Below are 23,859 nucleotides of genomic sequence, written 5' to 3'. Positions count from 1 at the left end.
TGGATGTTGATGATTAACAAAAATAATCTTCAAAAATCCAACTTGTGACACAGTGGTAACGTTTATTAGATCGTTTAACTTCTTACAGAAACGAATAAACATTTGGAATATCACAAAATTATAATCGAAATAAATTATAATGAAAGAAAATCATTAAATATATTCAGTTTTAAATTGAGATGATGCTTAATTAAATGCCACAATTTGTATAAAAAGAGGCAAAACTTCATTAAAATCCATTCAGAAATCAAGATAACAACTACTGACTTTTCTAACACTTGTAAAAGACATTTAAATTTGACAGAAGAGGTTGATTTTCATACAATAGCATAAAAATCTGCTGTGAAAAGATCTGAAAAAAAAATTATATGTACAAATTACTTTTATTTATTTATTACCTTTACGTGATTTACATAAATACCACAGATATAGTGAGTTATTCTAACATAATGTGACGACATGTAACAGTGGTGGTTTCTGATATGGGCGACATGGACAACAGCCCAGGGTGACATTGTGTGATATAACCTTTGTAATTATGACTTCTCAATACTTTTTAAGGACTATATAGTCATGGAATAAATAATGTATGACCTGAAATAAATATAGTGTTTGAATAAATAAATCAACCTTTCATTATCAGGTTCTGAAATCCTTTATATCTAACCCAAAGTGTACAAAATTTAAACAAGTCCAAAACACCCTGGATGCATACAAAAAATGCTAAAACTGAATTCAGTGCGGTGTGATTTCCTTTTTCAGAAACTGGCCAATTCCCATAACATAGAAACTAAAAGAAAACTGATTTTATTGGATGTTCACATAAAGAAGAGAAGCGTATTTCGGGAAAACAGTTATATCGCGTACATAACGTTGACATGTATGTTCACCATTTGTCAGCTCTCTGAACGTTCTGCCAAGAAAAACAAAGCAAAAATTAAAAAAATATAACTTTATTAGTTGTACTTATTAAATCAAATACACAGGCCTGTAAAAAAAAGTTTTTTGTTTTGCTAATGTAGGTCAAACTTTTCACCTGCTCTTTTTTTAGTGGCTTTGTATAAAACCCAGAGTCAAAGGGTTGGTTTTCTCGGCGACTCTCTTTCACCTGATAGCCTGAAAGGTGGGAAGATTACTTTTTGACGTGCAGAGAACTGGTAATTCTGGGAAATGAAAAACTCCCTATTATTGCTGCTGAAACTCTCTCCATCTAAACTCAGCACTGAGTATTTGACTAAACAAGTCCCTGGCCTTCTCAGAGGATTAAATCCACCCAGCACTAAAACTGGGACTGCAGGAACTGCAAAGGCATGCAAACACAGGCCTCAACTGTGGCCTGTGATAGGGCTTTTCAAGGACTCACTTGGTTTCAGGTGAACATTGTTGATTTCATCTGCAAGGGAGAGAAGAAAGGCATTTACTACTTGCAGTTTGGGACGTTAAAGCACAAAGTCTCTGTGCTGACACCAAACTCAGTATGGCAGGATATTTACCGTACAAACAGTCGTCTCTGTTGTTGATGATGCCGGCTCTCGGGTAGCTCAGCTTCTCCTGCGGTGATAAAAAACAGCATCTTCTCTCGTAATTTTCCTTTTGACACCCTGAAGTGTCTGTAATGTTTACAGGCTTTTATACGGTGTCGCCGCAGTGTTCTCAAAATGACACTTAATCAACTTTTATGAGTTTTTATTCAGTGTTTAGAGCAGAGCTCTGCAACCTTCAGTTCTGTGCTCTTCATAATGACAGCAAAGCAGTTATTCTTTTTAAATGTAGGTTTAATATCAACATTTTGGTTTTAGTGATTTTTCCCTTCAATTTACCATCAGAAGGACACAAAAAAGTGGTACTTTTATTTTCATTATGATTATTATTATTGTGTTGTGAACTACTTTATGCACATCTTTACATAATTTCACATAAATATCAACAATATATAGAACAAAAGGTAGTAAAAGTCCAGTTTTTCTTTATTTGACAAAACTATACTTTTAAATAAAGTTGTTGTCCTACAAAAATACAACTAATTTCCTCTAGCAAACATTTTATTAAAAATGTATTAATAACTTAGAGCCACACCATATGCCAATATGATGAAAGGCTTGTAAAAACTGTCTAGGTTAAATTATTTGCTTCTGTTTATTCTGCTAATAGTTTCTTGCTCTGGATTACTTCTGTTGGTAAAGTTGCTGCAGTCGCTAAACAACCAGGCCATGCCATTTTGTTGCATATGTTCCCATTAATATTCTGCACATTGAGCACAACTATATATAAAACAACAGAATAAGAATAAATAAGTGTAGTAGTTTTACGTCATATTTCACCTAAATGACCTTTGGTCGAAGCAAAAAGGATGTAAAACCGTTCAAATGTTACAAGATGTCTAACCGAAAACACATAAAGCTTTCTGCACCATTGTCCAACAATGCCAGTAGTTCTATTGAAAGACCTAGACGAGGTTATAGATGCGTTTCTTTTTCTCCAGCCAGAGTGCTCTGAGGCCCTACCTCCTGCCTGTTAGCCGCGCTCTTTTCGACCTGCTGCTGCTGCTGCTGCTGGTCGCTGAGGTGACTGAGACCCTTGGCCTTAGAGAGCGAACCGGTCTTTATCCTCTGCTGGAGCTCCGCCAGCTGCTCAAGCTGCATCCGATTGGGTACGAAGGTATCGTAGGTGCCAGAGGTGCTGCCTGTTTGTTTTTGAGCTGCAGTGCACAAACCTGGGATCGTTTACTGAGCAGAACATTTCTAAGAATGTAAATGAGTGTTCTAAAAATCAAAGTAAAGTCACTATTTCAAATTAGTTGTCTCGTATGAGTCCACCATGATTACAAAGGAAAACTCTGCTATTCTGCGTTTTGGACACAACTCTGTTGATTAAAGTGCTTTTTTAATGTATTTTTCTAACTTACTGACACCTTGAAGCACCATTTTCTAAAGTGACTCGTTAAGTGACATTTCTCCTTACAATTTAAATTCAACAAAATACAATAAATGTTTCTGAACAACCGAGATAAGAAGTGTGCTAATACATTTGAGTAAGATCAGTTCAGCTTTCCATGAATGGAAAGCCAAATTAATATTAAATGTATGGATAGCTAAGGGATTACTGGATGGAAATGTAGTTTGATGAATGGATGGATGGACAGATGGACAAATCTTGGATGGGTGGTGCAGTTTGGAAAAAAAAAAGAATTTCAAATAAAAACACAAAAAACACTCAATTTCTTTCCATGTTAATTTCAAAGCCCTGCTGGGCAACCCATCACTCACCCTGTTTAGATGTTAGTGAATACACATCGGTGTCCGCCTTGGGTATTTTCTTCTTTTTAAAAACTAAAAAAATAAAAAATAAAAAATAGTAAGAACCTATTTAAAAAAAAAAACACCACAGATCCTGTTTCTACTGTAATTAGGTTTTTCATCCACAAGATGGAGCCAGAAGATACATTTTAAAACAAAGTCAAGGGACAGAAAAAACCAATACATCAACTAAGTCTGCTAACGTATTTGCATCTGGTCTGCATAAGCAGGCATAAACAGACTGATACACTCCTGGGTTGAATTATGCACCAATTAAATTATACTTTTGGTTAGCAGAATGAAAGACTACACTGTTCTGCTGTCAAATACAATGAATCTGCAGCTGTGTGACCAATGTTGGATAGTGGTTCCACATCCACACCCTGGAAGATGATTTGACATCATGGCAGCCTACAAAGAAGGGCTTCTTTTACAGCCAGAGGCATAAAAAAATAGGCATTTTTATAAGAAAAAAAAAAGGCTTAACTTAGATGTCTAATGTTCCATGTTAGACTGCAAATATCAACAGAAGGAAAGTCTACTTCACTCGTGCATCTAGTAACTGGCTCTTCACCTAATCCGGGACCAGGCCTCGTCTCTGCTTTCCCATCTCTCGACTGAATCCTCTTGTGGTTTAAAGCTGCACTGTCTCAATAGATGGAAACCTCTCCTTTTCTCTTGTACGCTCTGGGGACAGGCGAGGATGGTGGAAAACATGTGTAATGACTTATTCTGGCTGACTTGGCCTTGGCCTGTTCAAGATTGGTTGCAGATGGTGGTAGCCCCAGTCTTTCTCGCTCTCTCTCTCTTTTTCTCTGTATTACCAAGAGGTTGGTTTGGAGACAGAGAATCCTTCCAATCACTCAATTTCTTGTTTTGCTTTGTGAGCTCCATTGGGAACAGAAGTGGCACAGCAAATGCATGCAAGCTCAAAACAAAGAAAATAAGCCGCACGAACGAGAATTAGTCCATTGAGCAATTGCGATCATTACTTAGAGGTTCTGCATGCAGGTGAAGGTGAAGAACAGGTATAATGTTGTTTTGCGGGAGTAAAAATTGATTTTTGAGCATGTGTTTGGATCTGCAAAACAAGTCGGAACTGATTTAATGATTTATAAGCCTTAATAATACCAGTCACTTCTCAATCTTTCAACTTCATAAAATATTCACGCAGCTGAAATTGAACAGTTAGGGAACATGCAGGCTCTTGACGCAGGCGAATGTGTCTTTGTGTAGCCTCATTCTTGTTTGTTTTGCAACAGGGAGCGACCATGCTCATGTGGTTTATGGAATCAAAACAAAACACGTCGTACAAAAGGCTCTTCACCGAGTTTGGCAGCACTCCAATAACAATGGCGGTGCACCTTATAGGCACTTCCTCCCCTCGTGCATCAAACACTCCTTCACAAAATGATCTCTTAATGCATTTATAAGCAGAAAAATCATGCAACAAAAGGTGTTACCTTGTGCAATGTATGGGGTTCTGCTCTCTTTCAGCTGCATGCCCTCAGGCCTGGGAGTGGGCGCTGGCGGACGGTTGGTAAGGTCTAAGGTCTTTTCAGATTTGGAGTTGGAATTTGATTCGTCGTTCACCCTGAGTGGCGTGTAGACATCCTCGTCCTCCCCCTCACATTGTCTCTGTTTGCCTACAACCATGACGAAAAGAGTCTCTAATGCACATAATATTTTTGCTGCATGTATTTTGCTTGTGCTACTGTTAATTCACACAGAGCAATTGGTGTGGAATCTCTGTGCATGGCCAATGAGGAAAGATCTCTAAGGTCATAGAGATGAACCTTTGCTGCCCATCAATCTTCAGCTGCGTTTACACTGCAGCCTGAAGTGACCCAATTCCGTTTTTCTTTGACATAATGTGACCTGAAACTGATCTTTTCATGACAGTCTGAACAACACAGGTTGAATTCCTTTTGAATGCGACCGAGGCCGCTTGGATATCTGATACATATCCGATTCAAATGCGACCTAATGTCCAGGTCGCATTCATTCGACCTGAATGTCACCGATACTCAACAAACGTCACTGTTCTGTTTCCTGATTATGCGCAAGTGAAGAAAAACAACAACCATGGTGGACCATATGAGGATTAAGTTGTTAACAGACTGGCTCAAGTTGGACAACCGCTTCAAATCTGTAAGCTACGCTCCATCATTAGCATCCATGTTTACTTCCACAAACACTGAGCACTTCTTTTTATGGTGGCTGGTAAAACACTGAGAACGCTGATGTTATTGTTCCCTCTAGTGCCATTGCGGAACATTTTCAGGTCGTTTGCAGCCTCCACTGGAGAACACCTACAGGTCCCATATATTTGGAAGTGTGAACGACCACGGCAAAAAATCCGGTTTGACAAAAAAATTGAATTTAGGTAACTTCAGGCTGCAGTGTGAACGCATCTTTAGATAGATTCTTTTATATTATTATTTACAAGGCAGAGGGCAGTTTTCCTAGGAGTGAATAATCACAAAACAAATCGATGTTGGATTATCTAAGCCTCTGTTTGCATGTGAGCATGAAAACCACTGAACAAGTCTCGCTGGTTTTGGAAAGCCACAAGGGGACGGACGGCCTCTGTCTATATGAAAATAATACACCAGCAACAATTAATCTGAATGAACTGGACCCGTGTCTTTTTGACATCTCAGCAGAAGTTGAGATGTTTGGAGAAATAATCATTTAAAAAGTCTGAAACACTTTACTCTGCCTGTACAACATGGAGGTGTGGTGGAAATGGTTTGGTCCTGATTTGCACTCACAAAATCACAAATGGGTGCTTCGCAGTAAATGAGTCAACTGTTGATTCATCTTTAATCTCAGTACTCTTTAGTCAGACTCAGGCCATCTGTATAAGCTGAAGATCAACCCAAAATGGGTCATCAACTAGACAAACAACAACAAATTAAGAGAATGTCTCAGACTAATATTATGACTGGTAAACTCTCAAACAAAACAGTTAAAGTTGACTCCCGCCTCTTCTTGGTTCAGTATTCACTATTCACAAATTTTTCTGTGTAACACAACTGCAGGGTTCTAGTATTCTAGACTATTTTGTAGAGCATATGTACATTTATTTTAAAGAATTTACAGTTTGGGACATTAAAATACCTAGCTGCAGCGCTACTCAATCCACAACTTGCAGCCAAACTAGAAATAACGTTTATTTTCTTTGCCAATGATTATCTGCTCCCCAAAAAGCAGTTTTCCCTTAGAGATCAATAAAATACTCTTCTTCACTAAAAACAGAGATAAGGGAGACAATAGATGTTAGCTTCTGTGGTATTGCTAAGATGATTTCCACTGTGCCCAGGATTGCATTTTAAGGTATATTTGTCGTTTGAACTGTTAAAATAGGCAGATCGGAGTGACTTTAGAGGGAATCTCAAGTATTCACAGATCCTAGATATTTGTGGGCATTTGTGGTACCGAACCCCTGTGATCGCCAGGAGTTATGACTGCTGGCACTATGAGCTGCTAAATCATGGGTGTGCTCGGGTTTTCAAAGTCAGCTTTTCCATTTTGGCTTCGTTCATTTCTAATAAATAACTGTCACATTTCTTGCGTGTTTTCATACTCTTGAGATTAGTTTGAAAAAAAATGTTAAAACCTGGTGCAGACCACTTACAGTCCTCACTTACTTGGATTGCACATCATTTCATACACACTGTTGTCGTCGCTTGAGCCACGCATCCTCTGCAACAAACAAACAAACAAAAAAAGCAGGAAATAAACTTCATGCCTCTCATAAGTCGCAAAAGAAACAGTTCAAGCGGGGCAGTTTGTTTTCATTTTAATTCACTCAAACCTGTGTGAAGTTTTACTGGGGCCACAATCAGTGAGGTTTGTTGCGGAGAAAGAGTTAGATGATTTAATCTGCCTTATGTGTGAGGTGATCTGGATTTGACTAGGTGAATATTAACTACACCGCAAAAAAAAGCAGTTTAGCCTATGTTAATATGATTATAATTTGACAGGTAAAAACAGTACATAACTGATTTTTTAAAAAATGCTATAAGTCAAAATGGCAGAGAATAAAAAAGCCTATCTGCTGTGGGCTCATAATTTTCAGAAGAAATGTCCATTTGCTGCAGCATCTCCCAAAGCCATAAAAGTAGAGAGGACTGTCCATAAAGCCGGCTGTGCATCCGCACGGTGATGAAATATTCAGTGTTGTCATAACCGTTGTGACATTAATAATTAAGGGTTCTCACTTCCTTGCAGGACTTGTAATTTCAGGGCTGTAACATGATGTTCAGGAGGTGTACTGTAACGCTGCCCCCTGGCTCAGAGAAAGCATGTTTTTGTGGGGTTTTCTGTCTTACTTTGACAAGAGAGCCGCTCCAGAGTCAGCCTATTTGCTAATTGCATGCTGAGAGACAGACAAGGCTATGATCAGGGTAATTATGAAATCAGACAATCTTCCCCTTTTAGTTCAAACATATAATTTAGGAAACAACTTGAGGACTGTGGGCTGATTCAGACTACATCCACAATTAGAAGCAGATTATTATGGGTAATATTTTGCTGCTTTTTTCCAGCTTCTGTGGACATGAAGCTGTGGAGAGTTGCATCAGTGACAGCAAAACACACCCTGAACACTTCCTTTGTAATCTTTTTTTGAAGTTCAGCAAAAAGAAAAAAAAAAGGCCTATTTCAGCAGTCAAGATCCTTTGCTAATTCATACATTCCCTGTTCAATAACAAATGGCTGTAGAGATCTGCAAAATTTATGAGACATAGCTCACTTGGATCAAAATATCACTATCCAGCACGCTGAAATCTGTCTGCAGTTTCCAAGCAACACGGCCAATCATGACTCAATTACAACGCCGCGCTGTTCCTAGAACTGCAAATGAGCTATTGGCTACCATGAATGCATTAATTGACAGTTGAGATTCTTTGCAGACCCAACAGGTTGAGGGGAACAGAGCGGCTTATTTACCAACTGCTCCAATGCAGAATTTTAATGGTCCGCCTCAGAACAGCGTGGCATTTTCGAAAGAACAAGAGAGGTATTTATTTACTAACCACAAATGCTAAATCATTTTACAGATGTCTGAGATCTATGGAGCCTTGGGCATTCCATTCAAATCTAGTTTCACTGCTGCAATGCGAGCAGACAAAGCTGAGGCAAGGATTTTTGTTACAATGGACAGGAGATCTTGAGAACATTTTGGAGCAGTAAAGGAAAGATGGAAAACCTGGTCAGTTTGAAAGTGAGCTGGTTTTGACTATTAGTAGCAACTTGCTGTTGTTTGTGTGTTTTTTTTAGATATACACTAGTGTCTGTCTGAATACACAGCTCTGCAAAACATAAGAGCCCAATGCACTGAACCCCATTGAAAACCTTGTAGTTATTCCATCAAATATTGATTTCTGAACCCTTCCTGCGTTAAAACATTTGTATTGTTGTTTCTAAATGAATATGAACTTGTTTTCTTTGCTTTATTTGAGGTCTGAAAGAACTGCATCTTTTTTTGTTATTTTAACCATTTCTTATTGTTTGCATTTTCAGAATTTCAGAGACATGTAGTTCACAGAATAAAAACACAATGTTAATTTTACTCAAACATATACAGAGAAAAAGTGTAATTGCAGAAACTCATCATTTTAAGTAGTCTCTTAGTTTTTCCTGCAGGTTGGTAAAATTGCGATTATCCACAGAAAATAACTGTTAAACAGAATAAATTTGCACAATGTCATTTAGATTTTTTTCCAGATATTTTCTATCAAGAGTTCTCTAAGCTTTCTGGTGGCATTTTGAAAGTTTTCTTTTGGACTTTGGCTGCTTTTTTTCTGTCCATTTGTTTAATTTATTCCTGATTTGTCTCAGAACTCAGTAAGTTAGATCCATTAATGACATGAGACTTTAGATGAACTTGCTGTATAAACAAGTTGGAAACCATAAAGATGTCATTATTTCCAAAGAAACAACTTTTAACAATACAGATCAGTTTTGGCAATTCAGTTCCATATTTATGTGTTTAACTGCCAGAGTTGGGACATAAATCTAGGAGAACAATCTCGTTAAAACAAAAAACTTTCCTGTTATGACAAGATAAAAAAACTTGCTATGATGAGAAACTTTCTTATTTCAACCATCATTATTACAAGATGCAATACGAGTCCTGGCAAGATTTATATTTCAATGAAACCAAAATATATTCTTGTTTAAATAAGAAATGCCATGTCCAAAGGAAACCGAATAAGAAGTTGTAATATGTCAGTAGGAAGATAATTTTTTTTTATTATTTGTTTAAAATATGATACAAACTCATTTTCATTATAATAACAATTAGAATAATTATACTGTAAGAAGAAGTTTTATTTGTAAAATAAATAACTTTCAGCAACAAGGCAGTTCAAAGTGCTAGCATCAATACAAGTTTCTGCTAGCAAAGCAAGCTAACGTAAAAAAATAAGCTAATGTAGTGCAAAAAAGGAGGCTTAATTTGGTGCAGATCAGTGGATCATTTTAATATATGGCAGCCATATTGAATTAGGATTTTAGGGTAAGTTTGAAGACCTCTGATGCAGATTTTACAGATGGGTCGGTCCAAATGGTTTTCCACTTCCTTTGAGGATGTCTCCAACCGGCACTCACTGAGAGTGTCTGTAATCAGAACTGTGACGATGATGATGATGATGATAATAATAATAATAATAATGGAGGAACTGGGTTCCTGTCTCAGAAAGAAATTCAAATAATTGACTTTTTTCTCAGCATGTCCCCAAATATAAATACTTTTCAATGAAAGTATTTATATTTCATTTTTGATTTTATTCTCAGTTAATCCCTCAGTGTCGGATTTCACATTGAACTCAAATTGTAAAACTTTTCCATGAAAAATGCATACAGATTAGATTCAGTGGCATGCATGGCACCAGCTTTCAAGTCAGAAGCTAATTTAATAAATCTAATTCATCTTTCTTTACTGCTCCAAAGATAAATGAATCATCCAGTCTCTTACTGTGTAATCTGAATGAAGGAAACAGTTTCCTCAAACAGGGTGAGCGTAATGGCACCGACATTCAAATAATAAACAAATCTTTGGAGTTCGCCTGGCTGAACAGTGCTGCAAATGACACTGCAAACACCTTATGCAAAGCAAAGTCAGTGGACTCGACAAATCCCAGGGAAAGGAGGAGTACTATGGCACCTCATTCAGCTTCCCTGGATTTGGATAGGATTATTCATTGCACAAAGGCTGCGTACTGCACATAAACGGCTGCTTGTTCTCTCCGAGAAACATTCAGTTGGAAACTAATTTGTATTTATTGAAAGCACACAGTAAAAACTCCAACCCTGATTAAATGGCACTCATAAATTTAAGACATAATGTGCATTTATGCCTGTAATTCGCCATGCATGATCTTGCAATTCAAGGACACAAAACATTATGAGTAACGGTGCATTCTCTGTATTTATATTTGAGTTCTGTTCTCCCTGAATAATTCAACTCCCCCTGACACCCCCCTCCGTTCCCCCCGCCGGGGCGATTCACAGCTAATTAACTAAGAAGTGTGAAGCCATAGTCAGCTAGTGGATGTGACGCTGGGCCCGTGAGTGATTCAGCCTGTGAACGAGGCAGGGGACTGATCCATCTTGGATTTATTGACAGAGCAATGCTCCTCTAGCGCACAAATCACTGATGCATCAAGGGCCGATTAATTGGAGGTTGGGGGAGAAGTGCGAAGTGCAGAAAGCTCAGCTAGCAGCCAGGACCCTGAGAATGTTTTTCCAGGTTACATACACGCGTGGACTTAGTGCACAATTTGGGCCGCTCGGATGAATTTTAATCACCCTGATAGAAGATGCATGCTTGTGCACATTGAGTCTGTTGTGCTACAGCTATAGGCTTGTTCGGGTCCCTGTGGAGAGACCTGTGTTTGACTCCAATGCTCCCCTGGCAGCTCGTTCTGGGCTTACAGCAAGCTCTCTGCAGCAGCAGTCTGATCAAATCACGCTCAGTCTGCAGTCACTCTCAATTAGCTGTGCTGCTGAGACGATAAGTACATCTCAACAGCTGTTAGGGTGTCTAAATTTCCCTTGAGGACAAATTCTCCATATGTTGACTTGAGGCATGAGAGAAAGTCAAAAGTTGTTGCTGGTAAGGATGACGAAAATGTGTGGTAAGAACAGAGCTTTTGATGTTTAATGAGACAATGTGGCATGGTGTTATTGTTGCAGGCTGAAAAAGGATTTTGACAGCTGCATTTAAAGGACTGTTTAAGTGTTGAACACTCAGCCCAGCTAGCGCCTGTTGGAAGTATCGTCCTCACCTCAAGGTGTGAAGATAATCAATGGAGAGCAAGGCAGCAGCTGATACTCTGGAGAGCAAGGCAGCAGCTGATACTCTGTTGTCCTCATTATTGATGTATTGATCTTTAGTTGTGAAAGTTTTGAGAAGTTTCTGTTGTTTGGTTTCACTCCTATCATAAAATCTATCCACCAATGAACCCTTCGAGACCATCCACTGTAATTCCGCCACGTTTTGAGCTATATGAAAAATTCCCACGGTTTCTGAAAGGGGAGACATTGCACTTTCCAGCCAATCTCGGTATTACGGTAATATCACCCCCCGCCGCATCAGGAAGTGAAATTAATCTGAGGGGTGGTCTCTTTATAGATGGTAAATTGTGAAAATTACTTGCTAGATATTGAAAGTTCCAATTGATATGGATAAATAGGCAAATATGTATTTATTCACATGACATTTATAGAACTGTAAACAATTAAAATAAGCAAAAATATCCAGGTGGAGATTTGAAACTTAGGTATTGAAGGGTTAAAGCTGAATTATGTAATTTTAATAAGAAATATTTTTTACACATATGTTGAAACTTTTACTGTCTTATCTTATCTCCTCTGCGTTCCCCCAGCTAATCTTAATTACTTGTCAAAGCCAGGAGGAGGGACTTAGTGCTGTCAATCACCCTGTATATATGGCACTGCCCACCCCCTTGTTGTTCTCTGCTCCACTACATCTAGCAGAGATAGTTATGAATGCCACTGACAACGACTTCACGGTTTTCCTGTAATGGTATGTTGTTTCTCTGAGTATATGATGTTGATTGACAGCACTAAGACCCTCCTTCTGGCTCTGATTGGTTGTTTTTGAGCGGGAGCGGTGAATTTCTTCAGATGACAATACCTCAGGGAGAAGGTGTAGGAGATGGATCTTTTCACAGACTATCTGTTTCGTACCACACTGTCACAACAAGTCAATTCCAGATTTAACAACAAGAGACAGGATCCAAGTTTGGAAGGAGTTACCAGCTTCTCCGTTAGAATGACGTGAAGCTCTTTATGGCCGTGACTTTTGGCGATCTCTGCAGGAGTCTGCCCGTGTTGATTAGCCATGCGCAGAGCTCGTTCAGCGCCCGGACACTGCAGGAGCAGACCCGAGACGCTCCTGAATCCATACCGAGCGGCGAAGTGGAGGAGTGTGGGCACGTCCCCATGGTGGACCTCTGCTGTGAGCATTTAAACAGATGTGAAAACCCTTTCAAATCAGCAAAGGAAAGCCTCAAAATGAGCATCTGCTCCTCATCCCATTCTACTTTTAGCTTGTTTTTTTAGCAGTAATGTCTATTTGGAGGGAACATGAGGGTGATGTAAAGCAATGTGGTCAATCTGACACATCCTGGAGAGTCAAAGAAAGACAGCTTGGAGGCACTTTATTGACCTGTTTGTCATGGCAACATCTCCCTCTGCCCTTTTTAACGGAGTAAAAGATCAATCCCACAAGCTGATGAAGCCATCAGTCTACCACATAATGAGCTGAGAAATAATGGAAAGCCTTTTTTTCTCCCTTATGCTGGATAATGTTGATCATGCAGAATGTGTTCCCACTGTGTTACCTGTTTATTTTGTCAATTTAAATTGGCTTGTGATGTTTTGTCATTCAATTCTATAATTTCCTAAATAACACCTTATTTTTCTTTTCCTAGGTTTTGGAGGGTTTATACTCCAAAATATAAAAAATTGAAGATGCCAAACAATCCAGACAATGCCAAAGGTTCTCAAATAGATCTCAATGTGGACTCTCAATGCTAAAGGCTTGAATCACTATCAAACTTTTTTGAGGTTTTCTTTCAAAGAGCCAGACTTTCTTATAACACTGGTCAATAGCCAAAACATTGTCTGGAGTTTTTCAACTGTTTTAGGGTCAATTTGATTTACTGAATCTAAAAATTACATTGGTTTTGCTCATCAGGTCAACTTTCTGGATTATGGACGAAACATCAGCATCAAAGTGCATCACTTGTTCTCAAATATGGATCGGTTTCCTGACGATCTGGGATCAACGAGTGACGACAAGGAGAGATTCCCTCAGGACAGAAAAGAGATGGAGAATTTTGCACAGTGAAGACGAAATGTTCAATTTACATATCCTTACCATTATCAGTGTTTATTATTCAATTTACAGAAATCCAAATTTGTAACATTTAAATAATACCACAACAGTTTAAGCTTAAAAGAATTGGCCAAAAATTAAATAGAAGCAACATCCAAAGAAACAGCTGTGTGGGGGTTTAGCATTTTAGCACACTTCCTGATGTGGGGAAATTATGTTCCAGGTAATTCCTGATTCATTCTTTCTCAGTTTGAGACAGATGAATTCTGACATTGTCATGCAATCTAACTGTGATGGTTGTTTAAAGATATAAAAACTGCTGCAACAGGAGGCTCTATTTTCTAGTTAAATCCATTTGGTGATTCGTTTCTGGCCACACAGTGTGTTTTAGAGATTCTTTTGATGTTCAAAGTCTGAATAAAATTCGAAGTCAGCCCTACTTGTCCAGGCCTTTTGCATTGCTAAGCAGTGTTGTACCTCTTTCTTGCATGTTTTCTGCTTGCAGTCCCTGAAAGCCTCCTGTGGGCATCAGCTCCAGCAGCATGGAAGACAACTTCTGATCCAACTTTTCCACAGAGCAAGCCTGAAGAGCCTGCAATGCAAACAAAGTTTAAAATGTTGTGTTGAGTTATGACTCAAACAGCAGCTTTTCTATTCAGGGCAGATGTAACTCCCAGAACAAATCTTGGATTGGATGCACCAACTCATAAAACAGTGGTAGTGGTATTGGAAATCCATTTAGCGAGCAAATAAAAATGCCAACTTTAATTTGACCATGCCAGCATCAAAGCCCTGCCTCACTTTTAGTTTGTAAATTCTTCCTCTTTCATTGCTTAAGTTTGCTGCTTCAGCAAAACTGACCTAATCAAATCAAGTGTTCAACGCTGAAAGACAGATGTAACCTGCTCTCCCCTCCATCCAGGAGAAAACAGCACTTTGTCTAAACATCAGACATATTTTCATTCAATTCTGTTTTCTTCTTTTTTTACTTTATTTTTTTATTTGCACATTTCCGCCGACTATAAATCAGCTGCAAGGCAGTTGTGAAATAGCTTCATGAGGGTTATATCTATATGTGTGTGTCCTACAAAAGTTGTTTAAGATATAAAAGTTGCATTGAAGCAACTTCCTGCATATCCACGCTAATAATTTACCTTGGATATATGAATATTTTTTTATGAGTGGTGTGTTTGTTTGTGATAAGTTCCAAATGTAAAAAAATCAAACAAAAACTTTACCACTGGTTTGATGGTACAAGTGTACATGTTTCACTTCCAGCTCTTAATTTCTAGCATGCAGTATTAGATCATACTGTGCTGGTCAGAAATGTAACATTAAACAACTAGAGCAATTATTTTTTGAGGAAACAAAACAACAAAAAAATCTATAAGTTTAAGTTTTGATATATACAGCTCTGGAAAAAATTAAGAGACCACTTAAAATGATCAGTTTCTTTAATTTTACTTTCTATACGTTTGAGTAAAATGAACATTGTTCTTTTATTCTATGAACTGTTGACAAAATTTAGTATTTATTTGCAGTAAATGAGAAAGAATTGATAATTGGTCAGACTTGACTATATATTGGCTATCAAAAAAGGAATATATGGCGCAGACAGCATTGTTATAATTACAATAATGCATTTAAAGGAAGATTGTGCTTCCAAAATCCTGATACTGGTCCACAGCTAGTCTAAAATAGTTTAGCTAGTTTAAATAAAAGGCAGTTGAAGGTTTTACCTGACACATGAACTCTACAGGGTCTGCCACACTTGACAGAAGACGGGCAAGTTCCTCAATTCTTGTGAAGTACTGCAGTTTAGAGCTGGTAAGGGTTTTTCCACCGCTGTAGACAGTCACTCTTACATTTCCAGCAGGAAAATCAGCTGCAGAAAACATGCAGGAGTAATAACCATGTAAAAACAAAAAAGAGCAGAGCAATTGAAAAGTATTTATTCAGTCATGCCTTAATCATGTGTTGTCTACCTGGTGTACTGACACACAGGATGCGCTCACTCCAGCAGACAGGCTTCACTCTCTCTATCTTCCTCTCTGCCTTGAACTCGACCTCGCAGTCGCAGGCTGCCGAGTCGTTTTTCAGGAGTACGAAAACCTCCGAGGAGCTCTGCCAGACAGGACAGTCCGGGGGATTGCTGTGTTAGTCGGTGTTATGGCTGCTTTCTGAATAAACGCACATCTTTCCAGACAAGTGTCTTCTCTCACCCCACAGGGAACTCTTGAGGGAACGATAACAACCCTGGATTTGAGCCTGTCGGCTCCAGATGACTGCATCTGCTCGTCCCTCTGCTCAGATCCAGATGGTCTCTGTGTCATGGGGTTCGCATTTGCTGCCATTGCTGATCCACCTGTAAAGGATTGGTGCAGGATTAGCAAACTGTATTTGGATACCTGGAGTCAATTTGGAGCAGCCGCATGCAAAAAGGGGAAATACCTCAGTGATGTACAAGTTATTTTTATTAGCAGACGTTTGAATCCAGTAATATCTGTAAATCAGCAGTTAAATGTATTGCACCAAGTGCCAAAATATATAGGAAGGGTTCAATGATCATTTTCACCCCATCTTTACTTGATAAAAGCTGTCAGAGTTGTAGTTTCTGTCTTATGTTGTGTCCAGACATTTGTGTGGGAAGATTAGTTGTTGATTTCTTTTGTTTCTTGAAAGACTGAAATGGATATTTGAAGATAGTCAAACTACTTCATGATTTCTTGACTTTTGAATCACCCTTTTGAGTTGAATGATTTTGTCCTTAGAGGTCGGTATTTCCACATTTAAGAAAGAATCTACTTTTAACATTTTCAAATTGGAAAGTAGGAGATTTATAACAAGCCCTGATGTACAAATATAATACAGTACATGGTCTGTATTTAATCCAGAGGACGCCAAAGTGCTTCACACTACATTCAGTCAGTCACCCATTCACACACTGATAATGGCAAGCTACTACACTGTAGCCACATCTGCTCTGGGGCACTTTAAAAGAGTTGAGCAAACTTGTAAAACATAGTCAAATTAGCTTAAATTAGGTAATTATTTGCCTTACAGTGTTTTATATCTCAGTAAAGAAATGCCACATTTGATTCTTTCCAGTATTTATCTACTGACATCTTCCTTTAGTGCTTGAATGCATAAAATACTGTACCATCTCTCTATTAGCCTAACGGTAGTAGACACGTCAAACATTAGTGCTATGATGTTAGTCTATAGCTGTTAGCATAACTGGACTTGACTGCAGCTCATCAGAAACTTTACACCAAGAATAAAAAATAGAAAAAACAAAACAGGATTTTTAAGAGAAGAAAATTATTCTTAGTTCAAACCGGAGCATGTTAGCATTCTGCCATTAGCTGGGCTCACAAAACATGGAAGCTAATTGCTTAAACAATCACTTATGATTTTTTTACTTAGTTTTTAGACATGAACTGAACAAATATCCTCTCCAGTTTCATTAGATACAGTATTTAAAAAAACAACATCCATCTGTGTCAAAAGCACAACTACTCCTGAGTTAAAATATAACTGTTCGTGGGCGCCCAGCCTGAAACACTTCACTGTATCACTGCATTGGAGTGAGGTAGAGTGCTATTGAATTTGCATATCTTGCAATGAGTAATCAGTGAAGGCCACATTTGCATCAAATGTTCTTCCTAGCACACCTGTTTAAACACAAGCCCACTCCTCTGTGTTTGGATTTTAGACAAATTGCAGTTTGGACGATTGAGGATGGAGAGATTGCTGGAGCAGATGAGAACAGATACAGTCGTTTTCCCTAAAAACGCTTCACTTTCAGGAAAAGGCTTTTGGATATTTTTCAAAGAGGACAGCAAGAACAAATCATTTGTTTTCAACATTTCAAATATTTCATTGTGCCTTGAGTTTCCTGTGTTGCAAATCAACAAGCACACATGTCCTCCTATTAATTTACATCTGATGTTATTTGGTTTACATCCAAATCAAACACTAAGTGGCACTCAAAACATTTTAATATTTTAATTCATGCCGGACATGAAAAGCAATGCAATCTGAACCTGTGATCTAGAATTGTAATAAATATGAAGGTAAAGTTTGTCTTTTTTTTCTTGTAAAATAGCCTTTCTTAGCCTCAAAATTATATTTTTAAGACTCAGATTTTTATTTTTGCCTGCATTGTTCATTTTGTTTCAGAAAGCTTTACAACATAGTAATGGATTGTAATGTGTTTTCTGGTTCTTTTATGTATGGTTGCTATTGTTTATGCTTTGCACATGACTGATGAACTTCTAAATGCTATTTAAAAATCAACCTAAACTGATTTAATGTGAGCATTGAGGTGAAGCAGAAAATGTCAGATATTTTCTATTGTCAATTACTGGACATACTAAATCTTCCTACTTACAATTTATCTTAAAAAAAAAACCTTATGTTGCGTTAACCAAATTGGAGTAAAGGTGATTGATTTTTGGATCGTACCTTTTCGTATAATATCCATCACATTGCTCACATACTCTGGAGCGTCTTGCTTGCAGGAGATCTGCAGGCACTCGTCACCGTTGATGGGCACCCTGTCCAGCAGCGGGGTCAGACTGTCCACGCCACACAGCAGAACCACCACACAAGCTGCAGGACTCAGGACCCTGGACAGGAAGATGCGCCTCATCTGGTGAAGACCTTCCATCATCCCCTTGGAAAGGATCAGCAGCTTGCAGGCGTAGCAAGACAACTTGACAAAGTCATCTTTTCTGGACGGCGTGTTGACGTCGTAGCAGCAGATGCCATCCTCTGGGATGTGCCCGGTGAAGGCCGACTGTAGGTAGGTGGCCCACTGCTTCGCCTCCGTCTCATATATGATGAGCAGTTTCTCTGTGGGAATGCCCAACGGTTTCCCTTCATACTTGAGCTGCATAACCCCAATTATCCCTCACCAACCCGTCATTTACGATCAAGACTCGCACATATCAAAACATTAATCTTCTTCGTTACTTAAGATGTGCTGTAATTGGATGATAAACTGTTACTATGAAAGGTACCTTACCTGTGCGGCTCATTTCTACAGAGCTGCTCCTGTTGGCAGGTCTCACTTCTCAGTAACATCAGAACAGAACAGCTATTGTTATGTCAGGAGCAGTTCAGATAAGAGGGTGTTTCCTGCTACGTTACAGGGAACTAAATGAGTTTTTTTAGGACAACATGGATCCCTACTCCTGCCCTGTTCAGTCAGGACAGGTTTTAACATTATATGCGTCTTGTTTTTAAATGTTATTTTGATTTGTAACAGAGTGAGATGAAATATGTTGCCTCATTTCCAGGTAATAACTTTAACAAAATACGGAAATAACTCATCTATTTAAATAAACATGTAACGACAAATACAAGTTTTAGCAGTTTTTAAGGTTTTTTTGGTGGAATAATTTTGTCATTAGGTTGGAAACGATGGTGTAAATATGGAAACTTTAAAGGAAATAAAGAATTCTTCATATCATTTTCTAAAAATATCAACATTGCAAAGAAGATAATGTATCCACCCTTTTTACTGCAAAAGGTTTGCATCTTTCTTTCTAAACCTAAAAATGGAAATAAAATTGTTTTTTTTAAAAGTGAGAACACTTTTTCTATAGTAAAGATTAGAAATTATAAGCAGTCTGTTTTTTGCGGCTCTAAAATTGTATTTAGCTGGACTGAAGGGAAAGTTTCTCTTGATTTTAACAGATGCAAACCTTTGGGATAGATCATTAATATTCTTCCTGATTTCAGCTAATTAGATAACAATCCAGTTTTGAAATAATTTAACTCTACAATTGGCTTCTCCCAACCAAAGACCTGAACCTTGTTGAAAAAGTTAACTCATCAAAAATTTAGCAGTTTCTATAGCTTGATAAGTTACATTTCTTCTCTCCGGCAAGCCCTATATTTCCAGGAAAAATCAAATAATCATGACTGGTTAAAGGAGAGGTGCAGTTTAATGAAAAAGCTGCAGTGTATTCAAGAAAAAGAGGACTTTTATAAATGAATTTTTATTTCCAACGTGGTTAAATTCAAATACTGAAACTAAAGCCTACACTTACAGCTCTGCTTGTTATTCCACTAGATTTTCCATGCAGACAGAGTAGGTGGGAGAGTATGCAAAGAGGGAAAATGACAAATAACAAAGGTGACTGCCTTTGAGACAACAGGTTACCAGGAAAATAAAGAGCCCGAGTCTCAGTCCAGACCTGAGTTTAATTAATTACATCCAAAAGAAGCCGAGACGTGCTACAACTAATGATCTGTGGAAAATGTCTCCAGTGCAAGAATAGTTAAAAGGGGACGCATTGACCCAGAGATGCACGTTTACCCTCATTGAGGAAAATGTAAAACTCGGTGCTTCATTAACCGCTGCAGCGCCAACGTCTTGCTAATGTCAGTTTGACACCATTTATTTATAGAGCGACGGGAGGGAGAGCACAGACAGGAGAGGCGAGGGCTCCGTTACGCAAATCTCTGACTGGTTTTACGCATCGACGATCAGCAGATGAAAATCCTCCCATTGAGTGCACACAAGGTCTGTCTGTCACACTGTCACAGGGAAATCTTTAAAGTCTATGGCGGCTGCGGTCGAACAGATCCCTTCTTGTACGGCTCGTAGTCACAGACGCCAACGGTGGCGGCGTAAAGACAAACAGGAACGCAGTGTTGGTCACGGTGTTACCAATGTAAATAAGAGTGAAACTGCAAATGCTGTCCTGAGGGTGGAGCCAGCAGAAAAGATATGGAGGCATTTTGAATCATAATTGTGTTCGTGGAACCATGAAAACTGGCAAAGCTGTTTTGTGGGTTTGTATTGATTAAAATAGATACATAAAATCACATTATAAAATGTTTAGTTTGTTATATACAGTATAACAACACATGGTGGCAACATGTTTTTGAGGAGTTCTCTTATGTTGGTCCCAGTTTGTTTTGTAAAGTTTTGTTCATCTTTGATTTTGGGGCTGGAAGGATTTTGCTCTAACTTTTTTAAATTCAGACAGTTGCTATAAAGCATACCCTTGGCAGCAAGGTATCACTTTCACAAGCTGCTAATGCAGGATATTATTACAGAAATGTCAGCCTGTTGACAACTCTTGTGCAGCAAGATGATTATCTTATCTGGGGGGCAAATACCAAGCAGCTGAGGAAGAACATGAAGCAGAGGCTTTATTTCCAGAGGATTCTCATGAATATTTTGCACTGAAGTTGCTCTCCACTTTATACCGCTGCTCCATTGAGAGCATGTTGACCTAATGTAATGTGTGCATAGTTCAGCGGCTGCTCAGCCTCAGAGAGGAAAACCCTCCAGAGGCTTACCAAGTCTGCAGAGAAACTAACAGGCTGCCCTCTCCAGTCCCTGGAAGAGTTCCTGTTGTGTCAGGAAAGCCCTGAATATTTAAAAAAAAACAAGCACTTCTTAAAACAGCATTTGTTTAAAGAAACAAAACAATTTTATCTGGAACACTGTGTTTACACGTGCAATACTTAAATACGTAAATATTTTTGCGTTTTTCAAATTCAGTTTTTATCTCTGTTTTTTGTGTGGATGCAGTAATTTTATTTGGGATGCAATTCACCTGACCCAACCTGCACCTCATCACTGCATGTGGTTGATAACAACAATAAAGATATGTTATCTGTGCAGTATGTGCAGTCAACACTCGGTTGAGGCTTCTTTTGCATGAATTACGTCATGCACAGTGACATCATGGTCATTAAATGGTCATGTATTCATAGTTTTAGCAGTGTGGGCAGGTGCAAAATCCTCCTGGAAATTAAAATCTCCATAAAGTTTCCCTCTGTTTTATCTAAAACCAGAGAGAAGCTTGAGTTTCCTGATACGTAACAATAGCGAGTTTGGACTGATTTGATCATTTATTTCTAGAAATAAATTTGATCTGTTTGCATGTAAGCAATATAGAAAACTTCTTCCTTCTACACAGCTTTCCTTTTTATGATTAAAGCAGTCTGTGATCATCTTGACTCTACAAAAAGAAGGTTGTCAATAATTGCTTTACAAAAAGGAGTCTATAGAACATTTCTGTATTAAAAATCTTTTTTTTCTCCCTCCACTACAACCATAATAACATAATTAGTATTGTTATGACTATTTCCGGTCTGTTTCTTTTGTTGTTAAATTTGGGAATACTTCTTAAGATTATATTTTATGTTCTTGTGGGAAAAAGAAGGAGAACACCATCCCATTCTGTCTGGAACTGATTGTTGGATGGATATTTACCTGTTAACTACAAACTAAGTAACTTTTAATTCATCTGTGGCACTATTCTAACTCACTGGAAGACCTTAAAAGAACAACACAACTTTTCCTTTTCATCATGTTCTGGTATGTGGCCTCAATTCAAAAGCGTGTCTGCAGAACAAGGCGCTGTGACCAGAACTGATCTGTCCTCAAGGTGGTGCTAGAGAGAACAAATAAAGCATCCAAAATTATTACAATCTTGTTTATGGTGTTTAACTTCCTTCTGTGAAATCTAATTTAGTTTTATCAACCACTTAATCCTATCATAACAATTTATTATGTGTACAATTTGAAAAGTACAACTGTAAAAGATAATGCTAAGTATAACAATGATGTAATTTTTTCAATCCTTTTTGTTAGTGCATATATATATATATTTCTTATTATTATTATAAAATTGTAGTAGCTCTAGTAATAGCTAGAAAAGTCGTTTATTTATTCAAAAATGGGAGCTGTATTGTAAAACTCCTGTTGTTTCTAGATTAAAGTCAAACTTATTTCACAGATGAACTCAAAACGACGAGAATGCTCTCTCGATAACAACATCCAGAGATAAACGACACTCCTCGCTTTGCTTGTGTTCAGTTTATTGCGGGTTATTCACAGCAGTATGATGATAAAAGGACGAGAGAGAGAAAGAGAGGGAGAGAGAGAGAAATGTTTAGATGAACGTGAGAACAGTGGCTCTCCACCAATAGGAAGCCTCGGGGGGCGGGCCTTGAGGCGTCAGCACGTTAGAGTGCGCTGAGCCAGGCAACTTGGCTCGGAGTAACAGTAAATCAGACAGAGCAGCTCCTAACAGCTCCTCCAGCTCCTGCAGTGAAACTGTAACCCCCCGTTGCAAGTATTTTTGGCCGCTCAGAGGAACCCGGGTGAGATCACCGCGGTCTCTTTTCCTCGGACACACTCGAAGAGTTTGTTCGGCAAGAGCGACGCAGGGAGCCGCTTCCAGCCTCCTTTCATACATATTCACACATCTGTAAATTCATATCACACTGGAAATGTCCGAAAACAAGCCGAATGATGAGCCCAAGTTATCTACGACGGACAGGGTGGTGAAATGTAAGTGGGGTTTGTTTATTATTTTTATTTTAATGTGTTGCGGTCTCTGCGTGTCTGGAAGAATTTCGTCGCAGCGGCAAAAAAAAAAAAATGTAGTCGAAAAATTGTTCGCTGGCTTAGGGAGGAAGAAGGGTGTTAGCCGAGCTGTGACAGCAGCTGTAAACTAGGAAGTGAGGAGAACTTCAGCCTGCAAGAATCTCACACATTCATGTTCATCTATTATAAAAATAAGGACACCCTCATATTCAACGAAGCGTTTCCATGTGACTGCGCAGCCTGCAGGTTGATGGTCTGGGTTTATGTGGATATGTGCATTTGGTGCACAGTGGGCATGCAGATCAGGCATTGCAATCAGCACCAACAGCGATCTCTCGACCCCCCCCACCCCCTGTCTTTATTGTGCTTGCACCATCAAACAATGCTTTATCTCTCCGGTTTTAACAATTGCACAATCCTGCTTGCTCGACGTATGTTTGATTGTGGGGGTTGCTTTCACTGTTCATGCCACATGGGGTGGCTCTTCCTGCCTCTCTCTGTGTTTACAGGTCTGACATTCCACCTTTGCAGTCTACCATAAGAATGCAATAAAGATAATAATCAGTTGGACCCTACTTACCCAGCTCACCCAGCGTCGTTCCACTTAAAGGCTGCAGACTTTTAACTTTGAGACAATTCATGCACAAGGATATGAGCTATGAATGCGTCACTGAATGACTAGAGCAAAGTAGGATGACAGAATCTGTGTGTGTTTGTTTGATCCAGCTCTAGCTGCAGATCAGTACTCCAGTTTCTGCTCTGTACACCACAACAGGCATGTGCAGGGACCACATCGGGGAATGGAGGGAGATATTTTTCTTATTCGG

The 23,859-nt window shown here is 38.7% G+C and overlaps 2 protein-coding genes across 8 annotated transcripts in view; one reads left to right on the top strand and one right to left on the bottom strand.

The window, feature by feature from the left end:
- Positions 1-220: 220 nt before the first annotated feature.
- Positions 221-18,734, bottom strand: LOC129373232 (B-cell scaffold protein with ankyrin repeats-like). 4 transcript variants are annotated; one of them, XM_055051067.1, is made up of 14 exons: positions 18,139-18,600; positions 15,894-16,036; positions 15,657-15,795; positions 15,411-15,556; positions 14,149-14,263; positions 12,588-12,787; positions 6,950-7,004; positions 4,760-4,942; positions 3,267-3,329; positions 2,505-2,698; positions 1,494-1,551; positions 1,364-1,393; positions 1,037-1,116; positions 221-913 (listed from the first exon to the last, which is right to left on the bottom strand). In XM_055051067.1, the coding sequence occupies exons 1-14, from the start codon at positions 18,569-18,571 to the stop codon at positions 887-889; spliced, it is 1,866 nt and encodes a 621-aa protein (XP_054907042.1). In that variant the 5' UTR covers positions 18,572-18,600; the 3' UTR covers positions 221-886. The 4 variants fall into 4 exon arrangements, with proteins under 4 accessions (XP_054907042.1, XP_054907041.1, XP_054907039.1 ...); XM_055051066.1 differs by lacking the exon at positions 221-913 and adding an exon at positions 18,701-18,734 and having other exon boundaries at positions 928-1,116; positions 18,139-18,528; XM_055051064.1 differs by lacking the exon at positions 221-913 and having other exon boundaries at positions 928-1,116.
- A 3,950-nt stretch (positions 18,735-22,684) lies between these two features.
- LOC129373234 (protein phosphatase 3 catalytic subunit alpha) overlaps positions 22,685-23,859 on the top strand; it is an 87,178-nt gene continuing 86,003 nt past the window's right edge. For 3 of the 4 annotated variants that reach the window (XM_055051075.1, XM_055051076.1, XM_055051074.1), the window contains exon 1: positions 22,685-22,996. In XM_055051075.1, coding sequence (XP_054907050.1) covers positions 22,936-22,996 — 61 coding nt within the window. In that variant the 5' untranslated portion in view covers positions 22,685-22,935. The remainder of the gene's footprint in view (positions 22,997-23,859) is intronic. The other variant, XM_055051077.1, reaches the window with a different exon arrangement.

This window comes from Poeciliopsis prolifica, unplaced genomic scaffold (assembly GCF_027474105.1).
Source record: "Poeciliopsis prolifica strain line A6 unplaced genomic scaffold, Auburn_PproV2 SCAFFOLD032, whole genome shotgun sequence".
NCBI classification, from domain to species: Eukaryota; Metazoa; Chordata; class Actinopteri; order Cyprinodontiformes; family Poeciliidae; genus Poeciliopsis; species Poeciliopsis prolifica.
The sequence above is the reverse complement of the archived record's forward strand: the minus strand, read 5'-3'. Positions and strand labels throughout refer to the sequence as shown.